Source organism: Passer domesticus, chromosome 8, assembly GCF_036417665.1.
Source record: "Passer domesticus isolate bPasDom1 chromosome 8, bPasDom1.hap1, whole genome shotgun sequence".
Classification (NCBI taxonomy): Eukaryota; Metazoa; Chordata; class Aves; order Passeriformes; family Passeridae; genus Passer; species Passer domesticus.
In genome coordinates this window covers 36328675-36348799 of record NC_087481.1, presented here as the reverse complement: position 1 = coordinate 36348799, position 20125 = coordinate 36328675, and the positions used below count along the sequence as shown (strand labels likewise).

The 20125-nt window shown below is 40.0% G+C and overlaps 1 protein-coding gene across 22 annotated transcripts in view; it reads left to right on the top strand.

The window, feature by feature from the left end:
- LRMDA (leucine rich melanocyte differentiation associated) overlaps positions 1-19676 on the top strand; it is a 630413-nt gene extending 610737 nt beyond the window's left edge. For 19 of the 22 annotated variants that reach the window (XM_064430374.1, XM_064430387.1, XM_064430383.1 and 16 more), the window contains one exon: positions 17520-17649. Coding sequence is in view for 3 of the 22 variants with exons in the window: in XM_064430379.1 (XP_064286449.1) it covers positions 17520-17675 (156 nt within the window). In the remaining 19 variants the exon portion in view is untranslated. Of the gene's footprint in view, positions 1-17519 lie in introns of all 22 variants that reach the window. The other 3 variants (XM_064430379.1, XM_064430376.1, XM_064430402.1) reach the window with 1 other exon arrangement.
- The last annotated feature ends 449 nt before the right edge of the window (positions 19677-20125 follow it).

The window sequence follows — 20125 nt, the reverse complement described above, 5'->3', positions numbered from 1 at the left end:
GCTATTATGTTCATATTCTTGTTTGCAACAGGGAACCTGTTGGATTTGTCTTATGAGATCTTCATTTTTGGAATCTCGATTACTACCATTAGGCTCAATGGCTCTATTGCTGTACCACTATGCCTTTACCTAGCAGAGTGACACTACTTTGTAATTTATAGGTAGTGAGAGGAAAGGAACCAGGATGCATTTCATTGATCTTTCCATGTTGTAAATGTAAAATTCATGTGCATTTTTGTTTGCTTTATGGCTGTTCTCTTTCCTTTTCCTTATTTAATATGCACTTCATACTGTGCCAAGGGGGTCAGTAGGGCAAATCAAGGAGCCAGATGGCTTGCCTCTACCCTAAGGAAACATACCAATATTTAGCTGGCCATTTTCCCAAATAAAGGCAAGACTGGAATCCACAATAAATGGGAGACTTGGTTAAAGCTGCATCCTTTTCTTAGATTCACGGCTACAACCTCCTTGAGGCATGAGCTTTTTATACTTCACTGCCGCTTTCTAGCTTTCTCCAAGTAACTGCATCTCAGAAGATATTAGAGGGGGGTACAGCTCATTTTATTTATGGCCTTTGCACAGTAACAAGTTTCAGTTATTATAATCTGACTGAAATAAGAAACCATAATCCATGGATGAAAAGACAGTGGACAAACTCAGTTAAATCCCTAGTACCCTGAGGACGTATATTTTGTCCATTTCTGGTTTTTTATGTTCCCTTTTTTCTGCTGTTATTCCCAACTTTAACTTTTGAAAAGCCAAGCAGTTTAAGTGGCCGGGCCTGGGGAGCTTATTTGTATGCAGCACAAATTTCAGGATCTGTTCCCAAGCCTGTGCAGAGTGAAAAATGGCCTGCATTTTCTTGATAGCCCATGTGGTTGTAAAGAATAAATGGCTAATGAATTACAGATGAACATTGACGCAAATTAATCTTCCTGATGTCCCTGGGTTATATGGCAGCCATTTAAAAGTTTAATCAATACACTAAAGTTGAAAACATGCAGGCACTGCAGTTGTTTGGATGTAATAAACATCAGAGGGAAACGGGAGGCTTGTACCCAGTCCATGTATCATAATGACAGGTATTTATGTTTAATGGACTAAATATTTTTTATTGGAAGAGAGCAAATGTCAGCTTAACTTTGTAAGCCCCGCATTCAACTTTCCTTTGAGGTTGGTGAGAGACGGCTGACATGTCATTGAAAATGAAATGTAAAAAAACCAATTGAGACAAAGCGAGGATAAGGAGCTGTTTTGCCGACGAGATGTTGCTTTAATGCTCTGCAACTATTCATTAAATAAAATGTAAACTCTACCATTTCAAACGTTGCAGTAAAATGGTTTACTAGGGCAGACTTTTAATGGTTATTAGGGAAAACAAGAGCCAACCGCTGCCAAATATTCTTTTCTGGGAAACATTTTATTTGAAAAGTCTTTTCCTGAGTTACAGTTTCAGAAGATTTATAATTATGGAACAGTCATCCCCCCATCCCCCTTTCTTTTTTTGAAACAAAGAAAAACAGGAAAATAACTTTCAGTATAACCATTTGATTGTCTTTTTTTCCCCGCTTTGAACAGAGTAATAGCTTTATATAAGCTTCCCAGAGACTTGGATATTAATTGCACTTGAATTCAATAAGTTTTAGAGCCATGTGTGTCCAGAACTTAACCATCCTTGCTATAAATGGAGAAGGAGGCTATGCAAGACTGCCATACTCACCAAGCCTGCACAGTTGCATGGCTATGGGAAAGACCACTTGAAGTTATTTTCTTTATGTCAAGGAAAACGTTGTCATATCATTTGGTCTTATGAGAAGACAGACTTCTTCCCTGTTAAACAAAAATTCAAATACATGGGAGAAAAAGAGAAGAACATCTTGTACCCACTTTCTGTAATCTGTTTTGGTACCCCATTTTTTGGCTGATCGTAGCTGGGTGGACCCTTGATGGTTTAAAGTGATCTCATAAAGCTTCTGGTAATGTGTGCTGTGAAAACACATCAAAAAAGGAGGATGGCTGAAATCCTGTGGGTCACTGTTTGCTTTCTTGCTGTTGGCTGAACTGACTCTCTTGACTTCATCAACTGTCTAAAATATTTCAAACATTTAAATAATTGCTCTTAACAGTGCAGTGAGTCATCTGGTGTAATTTTGATAACTGCCCTCCTATTTTAAGATCTCCAAGCCTTTACCAAAGGCTTAAGCCGGACAAGTGCATTGGAGGAGAGCAGAAATCATATTATTTCACAGGTGGCAAACATGCTTCTGGTTAGATAGAAATGGTAGGCAGACCTTTTAAATTTGTTATTTTAACAAATTTATCTCAACATATTTTTATGTTGCAGCAGGTTCTACTCAGTTAAGGTGGCTACTGATATTGAATTGCGAATTAATCTGTATTTGCCTCAATAATGTTGAAGATTTATGGTGTCATGTTTGTAAGGTATCCTGCTTCCTGATGACAAACTAATTGTTGAAGAGCATCTGACAATGTTGCTCATCTACTCCCTGGATGAAAAGGTATTTCCGTTTTTGAGCAAGCCCAAAAATAAGTAAGTGTTTACACCATGAAAAGTAAAAGACTGAAATGTGTACATTGGCCAGATAATCTGTGAAGGCTGAAGAACTGTGTGGCACAAGACTGAAACCACACAAAGATGGCCTTTTTTAATTCCCCTCTTCTGCTACCCTGTCACATGTCCCAAATACTGTAGCTTCTTCATCTCAAGGACCTGTATGACGTAATCTGATGATGCTCCAGACACACTGCTTTGTCCTGACCCTATAGCCTGCTCTAGGGTGTGGGTTACTCTCTCCATGGCGTGGCCACTCCCCACTATGGCCAGAATTTACCTGGAATGCAGTGCAAGGCAGCTGAGCCACAACTTCCTGGGTCTTGGCCATTAGAAATGTTCTACTGAGCAGTCCTGAGATGTCTTCACTGTGACTGGGGAAGAGAAAGGTTGGAACCTTGCTGCCTCAATAAAGCATTAAAGACTTAGAAGCAGCATTGCAGTGTCCTGCTGATTAAGTTACAATTTGGTTCAGCCTAAAAAATTGTCTTTTGTCTCATAAAGCTCAAAGGCAGTTTTCCAAAACTGCTCAAGAGCAGTAAGCTTTAGTGGCAGGTGAAGTAAAACAGCAGATATCTGCAGCAAAACATTAAGAAGATTGCACCAGACGAGGTGGTGCTAGTAGAAAATTGGAGGTAAAGAGTGGGTGACATCAGATTGATTCTCTCTGTCACATGGAAAACTCTCTTTTCAATAACTATTCACAACAAAATATGAAGTTCTCTGTAAAATGGTACATTGGGGAGTGCAAACCACCACTATCCAACACACTACTCCAACAGAAAATTTAATAAGTTATTTTCTTGATCAAACTATTATACTTTAACTAAATTAGTCTGAGTCAGATTTTTACAAGAAGCTTGAACTTCAGACAAAGAAATCCCTTTTATTGGGGTTTCTGAATATTTAAGTTGTGTAGAGAGGCTGCTGCTATTATAGGCTTAATGGATAAAATAGACATAATAAGTAAAAATATCTGCTATAAAATATTTCTTTTAAAGCAAAAAATGTGACAATTCCAAGACTTCACATTTAAAGTGAGCTTCAATTTCATTGAGAGAAAATACCTAAGGATTTGTCAATTGACAGGATTATCAGTGATTAAATGTGGTTTTTGAGAGCACTTTTGTTTCAGTTCAAAGCCATATATGTACTTATGTACAGCAAACTCACACAACTGTCTTGAAGATTTACCAGTCCAGACACACAAATCTACCTGCTCACCCCTTGCCTTAATAAGTAACAATGAAAAAAATTTAATGGTGTTTTATCTGTCCATCACAAAAAATTACTTCTGACTGCTGGCTGGGTAATGTTTTCCAAGGCCGATGCTTAGCAGGCATTTAAGTGCATGTTGTGTTTCAGTTTTCTCCTACATAGTACAAGTGCAACGAAGATGCACAGTACTTCTATTGTATATTCAAAATATTTAAATACTGTTATAAAACTAATAATTTAAAATTAGTTTAATCTAAGTGAAAAAGGAGATAGGAAACCATGATTTGGTAAAGTACCTTTTTCTTTACCATGTTGCTTTTAAATTCCTCAGGAATACAAATGTGATGTTAAAGGTTGAAAGCAGTTTGAGAATAATGCCAGTCGCAGCCTTCTTAAACTGGGAGCCACAGTCCTGACAGCTATTAAAAAAATAAAGTAACTTTTGGGTTTGATTTTGTATAATGAGCACATGACAAAAAGGTTTACTTCTACGTTATCCTGCAGGTGTAACCGCTGTCTGTCAATTTATCCTGTATTTTATTTTGATGATGAGAGAACACTAGGGAGAATAAAAAATTCTCTTCATCAAAAACCTTAACAGGAAAGAAAAATGTCTCAAGATGGTTTCATGTATAGGTGGTTATTTGTGATGGTTAAAAGAATTATCTGAAAACAAAGAAGTCTTTCACAATGAATCTAAACACAAAAGCTTTAATAACATTTACATCTGTGTATCATCCATGTCTCCAAATGCAAGTCATGAATAACACATAAACTAGAGTATATAGGGAACAGAAGTGCTAGCACATCATTTAAAATCCAACACACCCCATCGTCAGTGGAATCAAATACACAGCAGGAATGGTTCCAGTTGATAGACACACAATGAAGTCATTGAAAATGAAAACATATTAATTATGTTCCTAAAGGTTAAGAGAGGAATGGCTGAATTCTCTAATCCTGGACTAATATTAGTGCCCCAAATCCATGCAGAAAAGTCTGTAATGTTTCAAAAATTGTGAAAAATTTTAGTCACACTTATTTGTATCTCACCCATGACTGACTCTATAGAATGGGGGTAGCAGGAGGAAGAGCAAGAAGTACAAGACAAAGACAAAACCAGGGAGAATTATCAACAAAAAAAAAGATGTTCTTGGTGCAAACAAGCCACTTGCACTACATGAGCTAATTGTAAGAATAGACCATTTCTAAACTGCAGCTGTTATGTGCTTAAGCAAACCCTGCTGGGAGAACAGCTTTGCAGAACACCTCTCCTTACACAGACACATGGAGCGTCCTTTAACAGAGGAATTCAAAGTACAGTGTGTAAGGGAAATCTTTTCTGCTTCCAAATTTTCCTGAGTTTATTACAGGATGTAAGCCTAGCTTGTCACTCTGACATAGGCTTCCCTTAAGTGTTTTCTATTTTCATTATCTTTTTGCCTATGTTCAATCACAACAACCTAGGGTGAAGACTGTCTGTGGGTATGTTGGGAAATGAGTAAGGGGGGGCTGAGGGGAAATGCTTAGATTGTGCAATATTAAATGGTAGGTGTCAAAAAACCCCACAAAACACCTACCTTGGTCATGGTCATTTTCTTTGTATAATATTTTTTGTTGTCACTGTGGAGTAGTAAAATCACTCATTTCATAGTTAATTTTAGATGTATTCTTGCTCTCCCCTTTTCCTCACCCTTCCTCAAATCCTTATCCAGGCGTCTCCGACACAAAGCTATTGCACCTGGGTTCCCAACTATATTAACTCCATTGTGCTGGTGTGCTGAGCACCCTGCTCCTTAACATCTTTATGCTAAAACCCAAATCCTCCCAACAGCAAGGGGTTAATTGTCTGTTTTCAATGTACTTTAAAACTCCCAGCTCTTGGGAATGATGTTTCCATGAGGATTGAATGTAATTACAAAATAATATAGGCACTCTGTCTTATTTTCAGGGAATGATACTTAAGTCCTTGCTGATTTTGCTGCATGTGTTTATATTGGGGCTCTTCTTTCAGTGTACTTGATGCAAGGTATTTGCAAATTTGAGCCTTTGGGCTTTAAATGTTGTGCTGCTTCTTCTGTTCCTTATTCACTACAGATTAGGTATAATTGATGACCTGCATTTACAGACATGGGTGGTATACAGATGTAAATGTTATTATAGCTTTTATATTTTATGTTCTTTCTGAAAGATCATTTTGTCTTTGAATAATACTCCTGTTCAGATTTTGGGGGGTTTATCTCTAAAAGAGAATATGAAATGGATATTGCACATCGTATATTTCTTAAAAGTAATTTGGAATTTTAGGGTATGGGATTGGTGGTGACTGATACACTGCCTGGATGAGATATATCCCTTTGAAAATAACAGCGCCAGTACATGCCTGCATCTGTCTAACCTCATAATTCACTTTCACATTGGGTTATGGATGTCTGCATTCAGTGAGTCTATCTTCCCTTTAGGTATTATTTCAGCCCTTTGAGATAATAAGGAAAGTTTAATTGCGTTGTTAATTGATTTTTTGCACAACATTATTACCTTGATTGATTGCAGAGTTGATGAAAATGTTAGACACAGGCAGTGTAAAGTATCAGCCCAGTAAGGAGTGGGAGCCTTGTGGAGAATAGATAACCTTGATGTTAAGAGCTATATCCTTCAGATATGTCTTCCCTTGACATATTGATGGCCCTTGAAAAGGGAAAAGCTGATTGTATGCAGAATGCAATCATTAAACCCACTTCAGCTGGCTGTTGATTAATTTGTTTTTTCCTGAAGGATCTAGTTAAAGAGAAGGCCTCACTAGTATCAACAGCAGCCATTTTCCAGGCTTCAGATTATACTTAACCCTCTCCTAGAAGAAAGAAAAATGAGGCTGTCTTGGTATAGACAGGCAGATTGTCTGCAAGCATTCAGTCCAACTGCAATTTGGGGATTATAACACTCACTTTACCCCGTTAACTACTGCTTCCTCTGTGACCTCTCCTCCCCTGCCTTCAGTATTCAGCTTTGCCACAGCTAGCAGAAAGTCACGTTTGATGTTTTCTGAGTAAGGCCAGTGTCTGTTCTCAGCAGAGATGCCAACAGGGATGTCAAGCTTGTTTTGCCCAAAGACTGAAATACTTCAGTAGCATATAGCTGCTTCCCAGGAGCCTCTCTGAAAGGACCACAGGGTTCACTGCACACACGTAAGTGGTTAAGCTTTCCTTATCCCTGAAAAGATCTTTCTCGTATAATTTTTCGTTATTACTTCTGAGATCTTTGAGGTCTTCTGTAGGGCAGTTTGTGCTGTTCAGCGGTGCCCCAGGCTTAACAGCAGCACTCATGTGCCCTGTTGTTGAATACATTTAACCAAGCAGTGGCTCTATGTGACTGGCTTCCCTGCTGTGAATTCATGTGGTGGTCTAATCCCAGACTACCTGCTACCTTCAGAGGACTTTCTGTTTTAATAGCACCCACTCTGAGAGCAAAGGTGAAGAGTATTGCCTAAATGGCCTGCCTGTGGCAGAAGGGGCTTCCTTGGCTGCAAAACATTCTCCGAACTGAGGGACAGCTTCTGTCTTAAGCCTTTCTTTATACCAGCAAATGATTCAACACATCCAAAATGTATATGCAGCTTTAACCAAGCAATTTAATGCCTCTGAGTGTGGTGGAGATTTTATTTTCCATTAACCATTTAAAGGCTATTTGGTAAAGTAATAGGTTATTGCTTCCTTGTTAGCTTGGTAGTCTCAAACACAGTTGCTCTTTTTTTGTGCTTCTGAGTGATAACAGAGATCACTGCTGCTTGATGATTTTCTCGCCACATGTGTTTTATTAGGTCTATCGTGAACATTTTGCCAGTGAGCTCCTTTTTGATATGGGGACATGTAAACTTGCGACATAGTCAAGTCTGACAAATTTGAACCAGCCAAATAAGTGAGTAATATTTCAAGCTGTCAAAGTGGGCGAATACTGATTAACTGACATACTCCACAAGCTCTCACCAATAGCCACGCTCTGGTGGAAAATGTTTACTAAGCAGAATACTTGTTAGAAAGTCTTCAGTGCTTTAACTAAACTTTAATGACTCTGACCCTAATGGAGGGGTTTTAATGTGCCACTCAAGCTGTTTCTTAGTCCCCATTTTTTTATCTTTAGCAAAAACTTCCATGGAGACTAAAATTGCACCTGTAAATTATGTTCTACTGGCCACTGTGATTTAACCTTCAGCCCCTCCTATTAGCATATTTTATAACGAGACTGAGGAAAAGGGAAAAGAGTTGAGGATAGAAAACGATGACAACATTTTGGCTTTCGGTACTGGAGGCAGGTTGGGAACTAGACTATGGCCAGTAACTATTTAGCAATAGCAGATGGTGCTATATGTCATATAGAAGAGAACAAAATTCTACTAAGAGGCAAGCCCAGACTTAGTCCAGGGAGCTACATATTTTCGGAATACTTTGTGTTTGGATCCAGATGCACTTTTGATTACACTTCATGCTAAATAGTAATAGTGACAGAAGAGAGAAAGGAGCTCACCTGTTGTTGTGGGCTCTGGATGTGTCTTACAAAGTGCCAGATGCCTTCAACTTCTGCTGGAAATCAAGGGAATCCAAGGCCTTGTAGGACCTGCTTCTCAAAAAACACCTATTTTTGTATTAAAAATCATAGCAATCTTATCGTTGGCAATTACTTAAATGTTTGCTGTTGTTGTTGTTTCTGAGGAAGGGCTTGTGGAACGGAGCAAGTAACAGCAAACAAAGAAGGTTCCCTTAACTGTATCGTAATGTGACAGCAGCACTATTTAATTATGCCCTTCAATTTTATTTGAGAGACTTTCTTTCCCAGCTTTAAAAATAAAAAGCAACTTGTCTTTATTTGAGATGACTCTCTTGAGAAATTTCAAACCAGTTGAGCCAGACTGAATTTTCTATGGCTTTTTTTTTCCCCCTAATGTGAACTCCTGCAGCAGGAACACATTTGAGATCCAAAAGCAAGTTTTACTCATGAGATGAGCCAAATTTATGTCTAAACTCTCCAGAAGGGCCCTGCTGCTCAAATTTTTTTCACAGAAGAATTTGTAATTTTATTGGAATGCTTGCAGACTTTCCGAACAATTATTCCAAAAGTTTGCTTTCTGCCCCATAAATCATGGTACATTTGTTTAATTCTATCACAGTTACTAAAAGAACTTACTTCCCTCTTTTTTCCTCTTGCATATTACTGCTAATGCAATCTGTGCATGGTTAAGGTTTGCGAAGTATGATTTAATTATAGTCACTTTTTGTTTTCTTAATGACCTTGTCATTCTTTATGGTTTAGTTCCATTGCTGAGTAGTGTAAGTTTTATTATTAGAATGTGGCCCAAAGAACAGAGCAGCCAGCAGAAAGGCCATTTTTGCATATGTTAGCCAAATTAACTGAAAATCTCCTACACTGTATGGTGAGTGTACACTGAACAGCTGAACTTTGGTATGTGGTCGGGAAGGGATTTTAGAACCTCCTTTTCCTCCATCATTCTGAATACGTAAAAAGTGTCTCTTCCATCACCTCGGTGGTCGCACCGTTGCATTAACAAAAGTAAGAGAAAGGTGGTTCAAAGCAGCGCTGGCAACAAGAGAGAACAACAAATGCCTCCGACGCTGGAGGCGGGCGGTCGCTTCCCCCCGACAGCATTTCGAGCCTTTTGTTCGGAGCACACACAGACTGCTGCTCCCCGAGCCGAGCCGGCAGCAGGCAGGCTCCTGCTGGAGCAGGGAGAGGCTGCCAGCAGAGCTTGCTCCAGTGCAGGCTCCTGGGGGAAAGGCTGCCAGCAGAGGTTGCACCAATGCAGGCTCCCGTTGGCGAGGCTGCCAACAGAGCTTGCACTAATGCAGCTCCTGCTGGAGAGGCTGCCAGCAGAGCTAGCACCAATGCAGGCTCCTGGTGGACAGGCTGCCAGCAGAGCTAGCACCAATGCAGGCTCCTGCTGGAGAGGCTGCCAGCAGAGCTAGCACCAATGCAGGCTCCTGCTGGAGAGGCTGCCAGCAGAGCTTGCTCCAGTGCAGGCTCCTGGTGGAGAGGCTGCCAGCAGAGCTAGCACCAATGCAGGCTCCTGCTGGAGAGGCTGCCAGCAGAGCTTGCTCCAGTGCAGGCTCCGCTGCCGCCCGTGATCGCCGCCCGCCCGCGCGGCTCGGCGGGGCTGGCACAAAGAGCTGCTGCCCTCTAGTGTCCGGGGCCCGCCCGCGCAGCTCGCTCGCTCGGCGGGGCGCGGCTGGAGCCGGACATTTACTGCCCGCAGCATTTACTGCCCTGTTCTGCCTGTGCCCGGCTGCTCTCACTCACACCGTGGATGGGAGAATGAGGTACACCGAGACCCAGTGGACTGCGAGCCCCTACTTCCTTTCCTCCATCTCCTTCAAGGGCGTTCAATACATCCAAATGCATGTATAAGCATCAGTCCACCCCTAAAATTTGGCACGCTGATGCTTTCTGTGCACTTGGGTTTCTTTGATTACAGTATCTAGCTAACTACAAAATTTATGAGTCTGAGTAATTGGAAAAAAAACCAAAACAAAACAACTGCTTTAATTTTTCAACATATTTCACAGCAAGTACTTAATTCTAAAGTCAGCATTAATTCTCTCCATGACAGTAACAATGCAAAAGTGGTAAAGGTGCACTGAAGAGACAAAAGCATTTGGTTTGGAGTTTTTGTTTATTTGGTTGTGTATTTTTGGTGTGTGCTTTTTGTTTCATTTTCACTAAGAAGAGACATTCCAACCCCCCAACATATTTCTCTGATGATAGTTGCAATGAGCATGGAAAGATTCCAAAGAAATCCCAAGTGTAGAACCTTAAATTGTAACAATGATACCCAGAGGAGTATGGAACTGGTTAATGATTTAAAGTATTATGCCCTAAATGCTCCTATTTTAGCCAACAGTAGAGAATCTGTAGACAGCACATGCCCAGATCAAAGCTGATCATGTCAATGTCATTCAAGGAGGGAAGGATACCCTCCTTTCCCCCTGCTCTCCCCCCTACCCTTTTTTTAAACAAAGTATGACATCTGAGGAACAGTGTGTTGATTGTTCCACTGCCAGGATACGCATAATGGAAACATTAGCTCCAAGATAACTTTTAATCTGTCAGCCTAATGGCTCCTTAATGTGTAGAGGGCTTTAAATGTATGTCAGCCAGGGCTGTATAAAGTAATATAGTTTGTGGCCTGAATGGATCTAGATGACTCCTCACCATGACACAATATGGTTTATTATTAAGTATCAGCTCATCAGCTTATTCCCACGGACTTGGACAAGCTTCTCAATTTTCCAGTAACAGATTATGTGAGAAAAAGCTTGCAGTGCATTTTTTTTTTTTACTTTTTCTTTCTCCCTACCCCCCCTTCCAAACTACAAGTTTCTTCTCTAGTTGCACTGGGAGCCCTGAAGTGTATTTACAGCAGGCTGCACTTTATCACACATCAGCTTGACTGCTAGTTTACACTGAACATTTATGCAGCTTCCTTGGCCCAGGATGCAAACTTCACATCTTTGTATTCCTATCACCTTCATTGCAAATTTTTCCAACATCCCCTCCCTGTTGACTGCTTTGCTCCCCCCTCCCCTACTCTCACTTCCCTGCATACTCCCCCCTTTTTCCCCCTTCCCACAAACAGGCCAGTGAGACTTGACATGTCACAGCACTTGTCTGTGCAGGATACTTGCAATAATTCAGCGTGTTAGTTTGCCTTCTGTGATTCCTCTCAGCTCTAGCTTAGTTGTATAATTCTAACACCATTGCTGTAGACTGGATACAGATTTGATTTTGTGTCTTTCAGTAATTTCTCTCAGTCTGAAAGACCATTTAGTGCCCTGTGCTGTAGGGTGTCCAGAGGAAAATGTTATCATTTTTGGCATCCCTGTGCAGGGAGCAGAGCAGAGGTGATTCATCTCCTCCGAATGGGAAGGTTACCTTCCTCAAATGTTGTTACCCTCAGAGAGAGGGGGGAGTCAGGTTCAGCAGTTTACTACTGAAGGTATGTCTTCTTTCTCCAGGAAACCTGCAATGGACCACAATCCCTAATTCACAGGCACCTCTTTGGGGGTATTTGGGGGCCACTCTGTGAGAACTGTGGTTCTGGTGAAGGAATCTTGCCTTAGCCACAGCTCGCTCTGTCCCCAGCCTTCTCAAGCACAACCTCACCCCTTTATGCATAGCTACTTTTTGAAAAATTATGCAACATTTTTGCTTACATTTAGCATTTCCATCCTCTTAAAAATAAACTAGTTTATAACATTAATATTTGTGCATTTTTTATGTGAGTACTTGTGAGTATGTTATGATAATATTTTAGGTAATTCATCTGGGTTTTGTTTCTTGCTGTGATATTTCAGGTCTTTTTAAGATTCTTTTCCACAGCATTTAGCTGTGGCACAACCAAAGGCATTCTTCTCTGTTGCATTCTCCTCTTTCTGTATTTCTCCTTCTTCTGTGATTTAAGTAGTCGAGTTCCCGTGTCTTGACTCCAGCCGGGAGCAATCTGGAAATGTGGTTGCAGCAAAGAGATGAAATGGTAGCAGCCAGAGAACCCATCACGTTAGCAAGGGCAGCTGCAGCTCTGCTGTTCTTGTCCTGTGTCACTGTGTTGCAGTTTGTGAGCTCAGTGCTCCCCGCGCTGGCAGTGGTTTGTGCGCTGGGGCAAAGTGCAGGTTGGAGCGGATCTCTCTGGTTTGCACACTTGGCTGCTGTGGGGAGTACTTGGTGACCCAGAGGATCCTTTACACCTTTTCTTGTCTTCCAAGGGATCTTCTCAGATTCCAGTGTCAGAGAATTCACAAGCTGGGTCATATTCAGTAGACACAAGTATTCTGTTTCACCCAAAGGAACCGAAAAGAACTTGTCAACTAGACAACTAGTTAAAGTTAGAATTTCCAGGTAGATAAATGCAAACTGAAAACTTACTAAACTCCTATGCAAAAGGATTTGCTTTTGTTTTTTGTTTTTTTTTCCCCCTCCACCTTTACATATCCCTTAGATAAAAAGATTTTTAACAGTTTTAGGTTAACTTGACTCGTGGAGGTGTTTTGCCTAAATCAGTAGCATTATAGACTTTAAATTGTTCATAGATAGGTATTTATTCTCCTCTAAATGTCGTCAGTAGGGAATTACTTTCCTTTATAGGAAGTTTATATTAATATTTAAGGGAATTTCACAGCTTCTGTTCATTAATTGTAGAATATGCCCAAGTGCCTATGAAAAAAATGATAATGGCATTGATATTTCATCCTGAAGGGTCTCAAAACAATTTACAGATTGGTAGTATAACCACACTGAAATGCACCCAGCTTCTTGGTGGAACATGGCAGCTGTTTAATAGCCCATAGCAAAACTATGCAACAGCAGGTTGTGCAAAAAGAGATGAATATGGATCAAGTACAAATTGGCAGTGGAGGATTTAGGTACTGTGCTCTAATTAAAGTTAGGTGAAGTGGAATTCCAGTGGAATATTGAGTCTGTGTATGGAGTGCTACACTTTATCTGACCGCAGCTCCTGGTGGCAGGGCCTGTGGTTAGTCCATGTGAAATACAGGCAGAAGGCTGCTAGCTGAAATGTACTCCCTAATGGATACTGCAGACCAGTGTTTGACAAACACATTTAATTGTGAATACTTTGCTGCTTTCACTTGCAGAGGGCCTTATTAAAAACATTTGATGTTAAAATGGGCGCCTGGTGGGGATGTTGGGCAGATGTGGCAATAGGTTTTGATGGGGGTGGCAAAATTTTTTGGCTTGACTACTTAGTTTTAGTAATTACTTTTTAAAGAAAACTGAATGCTACTGGAGAAAGCCGTGATGCTGGAAGCTGCCCAAGTTCTGATGACTGAGAGGTGGATTTTTCTATATGTGGAGTATTAATGTGGTAGGAAAAGGCAACAAGATGCTACCCGACAACAATTCCCTTAGATCACTGTCAGCTTAAGATGAATTTTGACCTGTAACTAAGGCTGTATGATCTATAGGTCTAACAGTTCCCATCGCAACTTGTTTTTACCACTTCTAATACAATACATCTGCAAACCTTTTGTTGCTCTAGCAAAGCGTATAGAGGTCTAAAAGCACCATAGCTCTCTGCAAAATATGCCAAATTTAAAAGGGGCTAAACGTGACTTGAACGTTTTCACATGCTTTAGTGTGCATGTATGTATGTATTTATTTGTTTGGATAATTGGGTTTTCCCTCAGCTAAGGAAAGGCTGGTGTTGCTGACATTACAATGTGTTTGTGAGGAAAGACTGATACCACAACACATGCAAGCAACTGCAAGGTCATTACTTACCCAGCGTAATTAGAACATCCATTCCAAAGGATGGAAACATTTAAAAGATAAAGAGTGAATTTAAAAATGATTCTTCCCAATGCAGTTTTTTCATAATTATAGTTCTAACAGCTTGTGGTGATGGTGGAATCAGCTACTTAAGAAAAATTAGAAGCCTCATTCAGGGAAGATGATCCCTCAAGAGACCTTGTGTTGTCATTTCTTAAGAACCTTGAGCAGAAACCTCATTCTGGATGCTGTGTATTGTTTTGATGTATAGGGGGTATACTTAGCTTATTATGGCCAATGCTGGATATTTTAATTAAAAACACAAGAACAGCCACAGATGTATTGTTTTCTCCTCATTCTTTCCCTTGTCTGTGTGTAAAAGAGCAAGTGTGCTCCCAGCCCTGCAAGGAAAGAATACCATAGCAGATAGGCAGGAAAAAAAGCAGTAGCTTTCCTAAATTCACATGTGACATATCTTAGCATCAAAATTCTCATTGCAGCACACAAACATTTTGCAGTTAGTTGCCAAAGGGAGGTGGGACATAAAGAGGAAAAACAAAACAAAACAAATAACCATGCCAGTCACTGCATTTAATTTATGAGGAAGATTATTGTTTTACAAATAACCTTCATGATAAACAAGGTCTCATGGCAACATTTTCAACTGTGCTTTTATCAAGGCTCTCTGAGCAGCATGTGTAATATGCCTGGCAATCGAATCACAGCTGTGTGCCTGGGTAGGGAATCTCTGCGGAGACAACACTTCCTTAATTTAAACAATTGTAGGCTGCAGGATTTCAAAAATTTCAGCTGACTTTAACTGTCACTAGCCCAAGCACCTTTATCCCCAGGCGAGCAGCAGCAGCTGGATTTCATTTCCTGCTGCCAGACTGTCCGACATCTTTGCTGAACATCCCGGGAACAGAGCGTCTTTACTTTAAGGATTTTATTCAAGGTGACAGCTCCTCACACTTTAGCGTTCAGATCACCTCAAGTAGCTGAGATATCAGTGAAAATGAGAGCACTTCTCCAGCAAACTCCAAATTTAGATTGACTGAGGTTATCCTTAGGCCTCTAGACCCAGCCTCCACGACAGCACAGGCCTGCCAGTAACTTTAAAACTACAGTGGAGTTTGTAATGATGTCTGGGGAGAAATATTCTGCCAGAGCAGTGGAGGATACTATAAGCGATAGGAAATGATGTCAGATTTAGTTAGGACTGGAGACAGTGTTAGAATATACTTGGCATAATATGGCACCGGTATCTCTGTCAGCATCTCTGTTTTCTGTCACCGCACACAATCCCAGGCCTGTCTGTAGCCCTGACAGTGTCTTTTCAGATCAGGTTATTGCCAGCTTGGAGACTGGCTCAGCACAGCACCATACAGCCTCCTTTGTTTGAAGTCTGCCCTTTTGTCATTAATGCACTTGATGTCTATTTAAATCTGACGGTGAATACAGTATCTGTTTTCCTGTCAGGAGATCATTGACAATATTAATACCTCATGTCCTTGCCTCATTTTCTAAGCACTGACACCTAGCTATAGTCTCCAGCATTCATCAAACAGCACTCTCTCACCAGCATCTCTATAAACAGTCTTGCTTCCAGTCCTTAAGAAATGCAGCAGACCTCAAACAAGACTTTTATCAATGCCAGTGAAAAAGGAGTCCAAAGAATGTCGTTAATAAACTGCTCATATCCTTTGCCTTTAGAGCTCTAAATGTCCTTGTTACCAACTTGGAATATCTGTTTAGGGAAAGAAAAGCTTGGTCATTATTAGATTCTTGTTTAGGAATGCTGTTATCATCTTTTGCATGTGAAAGCTGCTTCACTAGTGAAATTATTGAAATTGAAATTATTGAAGAAAGCTATATGCAGGAGGGGAAAATGATCAGGCACTGCACTGATCCCACTGTATAGTCCCCACTGTATTTGTATTATGCTGAAAAGTTTTTCACAACAAATAACAGGCCGATCTATTTCCCCTCCACAACCCTCACAGGAACATGTAACCACCATGATGTCTTAGAGATGAAGAAGAGCATGGGTTTAGATTCATCTTTCATGACCCATGCCTTCCAAAGCTTTAGTAGCTTATCTTACCTATCTTAACTATATCCAGATGCTATACTGGAAAACAATGGCACAGAATATAAAAGCTTGCATAGTTAATTCATACTGCAAGTGGGAACAGTAACAGCTGTGTGAGTTCTGAAAATCTAAAACAAGAAAGAATTGAAGATCTGCTCCTCCCCCTTCTTTACCCTTTACATAAGGCTGTGCTTGTCTCCTTTGGGCTGGTTTATGTTTGCCCTTATGGAGGTGAGATGGATACTTCAGTCACTGCTCTGGTAAGAGGCAGAGGAGACCCTTCCACCTTCTTTCTGTTCATGGGAGATGACTTTAATTTGACTATACATGTCTGAGGGCTCAAAGAGCAACTCTGCTAGTAAAATTTAGCATCTTTGAGGATGTTCACAGGTGGGATGTAACTGTGAACTTAGCTTTCACATACCACTTAGTACCACCAGAGGGGATGCTTTTGAATAAGGTAGTGAGATTTGCAGGTATATGTGTCTCACCCACAGCAGTTAAGGCTTCCTCAGGCATCTTTCTGCATGTACTCACTGTGAATAATGTGCCTTGCCTCCCAAAACCAGTATTACGGCTAATTTTTGAAAGCATCCCGCATGTGCCAATATTTAGTGTAATTTAATTGTATTTTGCTCATGGGATGTTGCAGTGTTGTTTGGAGAGATACTTTAGAAATGTTTTTATTGAATATTTATTTGTATGTATAAAAATGCTGGAGTCTGGGGATGCCAAGTATTCTGGCCCATGTCTATTGATGGCTTCCCATATAGATTTCAGCCACTCACTTCAGCTCTCTGTCACTGAAAACAAGGGTGGTTTAGGTGCTCACAGTATGACTTTGGAAAAGTTTGACAGGTTTTTCCAGCATCCACATTAAACTATGGATGCTGGAAAAATGTGGATTTTTTTTAATTTTTTTTTTTTCTTTTTGGTTTCATTAATCAGGAAAACTTTTTAAACACATAGCAGGGAGACACAAAGAGCAGAGAGCACAAAATATAACTTCAACTCAGATTGCCTGGTTTTTTAAGAATCAGGAGAGAGGTACTCTGATTTAAAGCACACTGTATTATGTTTCAGAGTTTTGTAGCTCTAGTTTTGAAGATACTCATGGATGTATGTTTAACAGGATAGGTCACGTAGGTATTTGAAGACATTTTTCCAGTGGGTTCAAAACTGCTGATTGAAATGGCAATACTGAATATTTGAAATGCACAAACTTTCTTTCTTTTTCAGGACAAGAGAAAACTTCTCCTTTCCCTCCTTCAAATTTCCTGAGTTATGTGTTTATTGCATGTTATTCTACTTCAATCCTAACTGTAATTAACTTACTTTTTATTGCAGGCATTTTGGGGAAATGTCGCTACATTTACTATGGAAAACATTCAGAGGGCAACAGATTCATCCGAGATGACCAGCTGTAAAACACAGTGCTGTTTTGAGCCTCTTCAATCCCTCCACATAAGAAGAACAAATCACATCTACATTTTAAGCATGTAACTAAAGTCCTCTAGTGCCTTCTGCTGACTTTGCCAAGCCTGTCAAGATCATCCTTCTATCTTAGTCTGAGTAGTCACATAGAGATTGACATGATTGCCTTTAAGCAGGTCCCATCCACCAGCGTGACAGACAGCTGCAGCCGAGCACCCGGCCTGACAGGAGGAGCAGGGTGATGGATTGCCTGCTCCAGAGCTGCTCGCAGGAGAGCAGGGGTCACACCTGGGGCTGGGCTGAGCCCGCTCCGGCCGCGGCGCCTCCGAAAGCACCGCGTTTATCTCTGCCTGGCCTGTTGGGCCAGAGTGGGTGCTGATATCAAAGTGTTTATAAAAGACAGCGGCTGTAATTTCAGATGAAAAAGCCCTTATCTGTTCTTATTTTTTTCCCTGTGAATTAAGTGCTTGTGTTTCTATCATCTCATACATGCTTACACAAATCCTTTCACAGTTTGGTAGTACACCCACCCACCCCCAAAATGAGCCTAGATGGATTATTTTTTCTTTCAGCAGGGAAAAATATATATCCTGAAAACATTCTGGCCATGCAAAGCAATGTCAATTTGTATAGATGTTTATATGCAAAGGAAAAGGATTTTAGTAATTTCCCAGACAAACAAATTTTTCTAATTCTTGAATCTCATCTCTTTGTTTACTAGCTCTTACCTTCAGAAAAGTGAACATTTCTTTATGTTGTAAAATAATGCCATAGCTTAACTGTTTACACTTGGAAGAAGTCCTCGTTAGTGATATTGACAGTGTGTATTATTCATGGTTTATTGCACAAGCTATTTTTAACTTTTAGGGATTAGGTTTAGAATTAAATGCTTAAATTAGGGGACAAGTGCTTTAAAGGAGTGATATAAATCTGCCACCAGATGGGTGTGATTATTCAGAGGGGAAAAAAGTCAACACAAGTAACTGGTGGCATTGACACAATTAGCAGCTTTACTAATATATTAGAGAGATGAGTTCTGAATAATCCCTTTTGATACCTATGTAAGGCCATTGTCAAATTTTCAATCAAGACATGGCAAATTTTCTGGTTTTCTGATAAAGATGTTTGAAATATTTAGAATCATTAACTTGTTACTGTGGGAAAAAAAAAGTCCATACTTCATGCATATATTGTGTTAAATCCTACTTGATACAATGGGATTGGCCAAGGAATGTAGAGAAATTCTGGCTTCTTGGCTGTTCCAAACCCATTCATATTGATCCCAGTTGAGAACTATCAGTGCCTAGCTGTTCTTGGTTTGTTTGAAATTACTTGGTGGTCTTTATTCACTTTCCTGGTTAAAAAAAAAATACAGTCTTTAGAAACTGTCTACTTTGGGGGCTTTTATCAGCTGGCATTACAGGTGGAAGTGAACTGAACATGGAAGCCAGTTGTGAAAGCAGATGTGACTGATGAAATAGTGAGGCACTGGCTGAGTGCCAAAGGAAAGCTTGCTGCTGCTCAGCATTTTAGGCCTCACTCAGTAAACGGAAGCCTTTGCTCACTCTGCAAGCATATAATAAATCTTTAACAGATACTTAAAATCACTGATGAACATAGAATGATCAAGTTCACACCACTTGTAGTTCAAATGGAGCTCTGAGCTGTTTGATTGGTGTCTGGAAAGCACGTTCTAACCACTGTCATGCCTCTTCTAATGTCATACATGACTACAAATGAAAGGCCAATTCACATTGCAAGTCTGAGGAGATATCAGATAAATGAAAGCTACATGCCTTTTCCTTTAATCAAAAATATTAATAGAAATATTTAGGGCACTTGTCATCTGTTTTGGTTACCAAAATAACAGCAATCTTAGTTTGTTCCTATCATGATGTCTGTTTTGAAGCCTCCACGCATTTTGGCTATGGCAATGTTATAGGCAGCAGGATTTGGAATAGGGATGTTTAGAATAACCTAATGTCACTTTCAGTCTGTTTGCATATATGTTCTTGTCTTTATAAAAGGCTTTAACCCTGCCTCAAACAATAAACAGCACTTGCAAACTGACCGCATGATTTTTCCATCTTTATTTTGCTTGTTTACTTTTCCTAATGTCAAAACCATTTGTATCATTTTCAGGAGTGTTTTTTTCCTAGCAAAGCTTTGGAGGCAAAAATATTTTTGGATTGAAATTTAAACAAATTCTCTTCCACTTTGGATTTTGTTTTCACTTGGGGAATGAGGTACCTAGAATTAAATATGGTAAAGCCCTAATTGAAATCTGCTTGAAGGGAATTCACTCTAAATGTCTCTAATTCTGGAAATCCAAAAGAAAATCTGTGCATTATTATTTTGTATTACTAGCATGTATTAGGATATTATTTAAAAAACATGCATGGATGTGTATTACTGTTTATGCAAACATCCTTTTGCTTTTTAAACATGCAGAGCATTATGTTTTCAGATGTGTTCTGCTGAAATTCTGGTTCAAGAGATGGCAGAATTTTCACACCTGG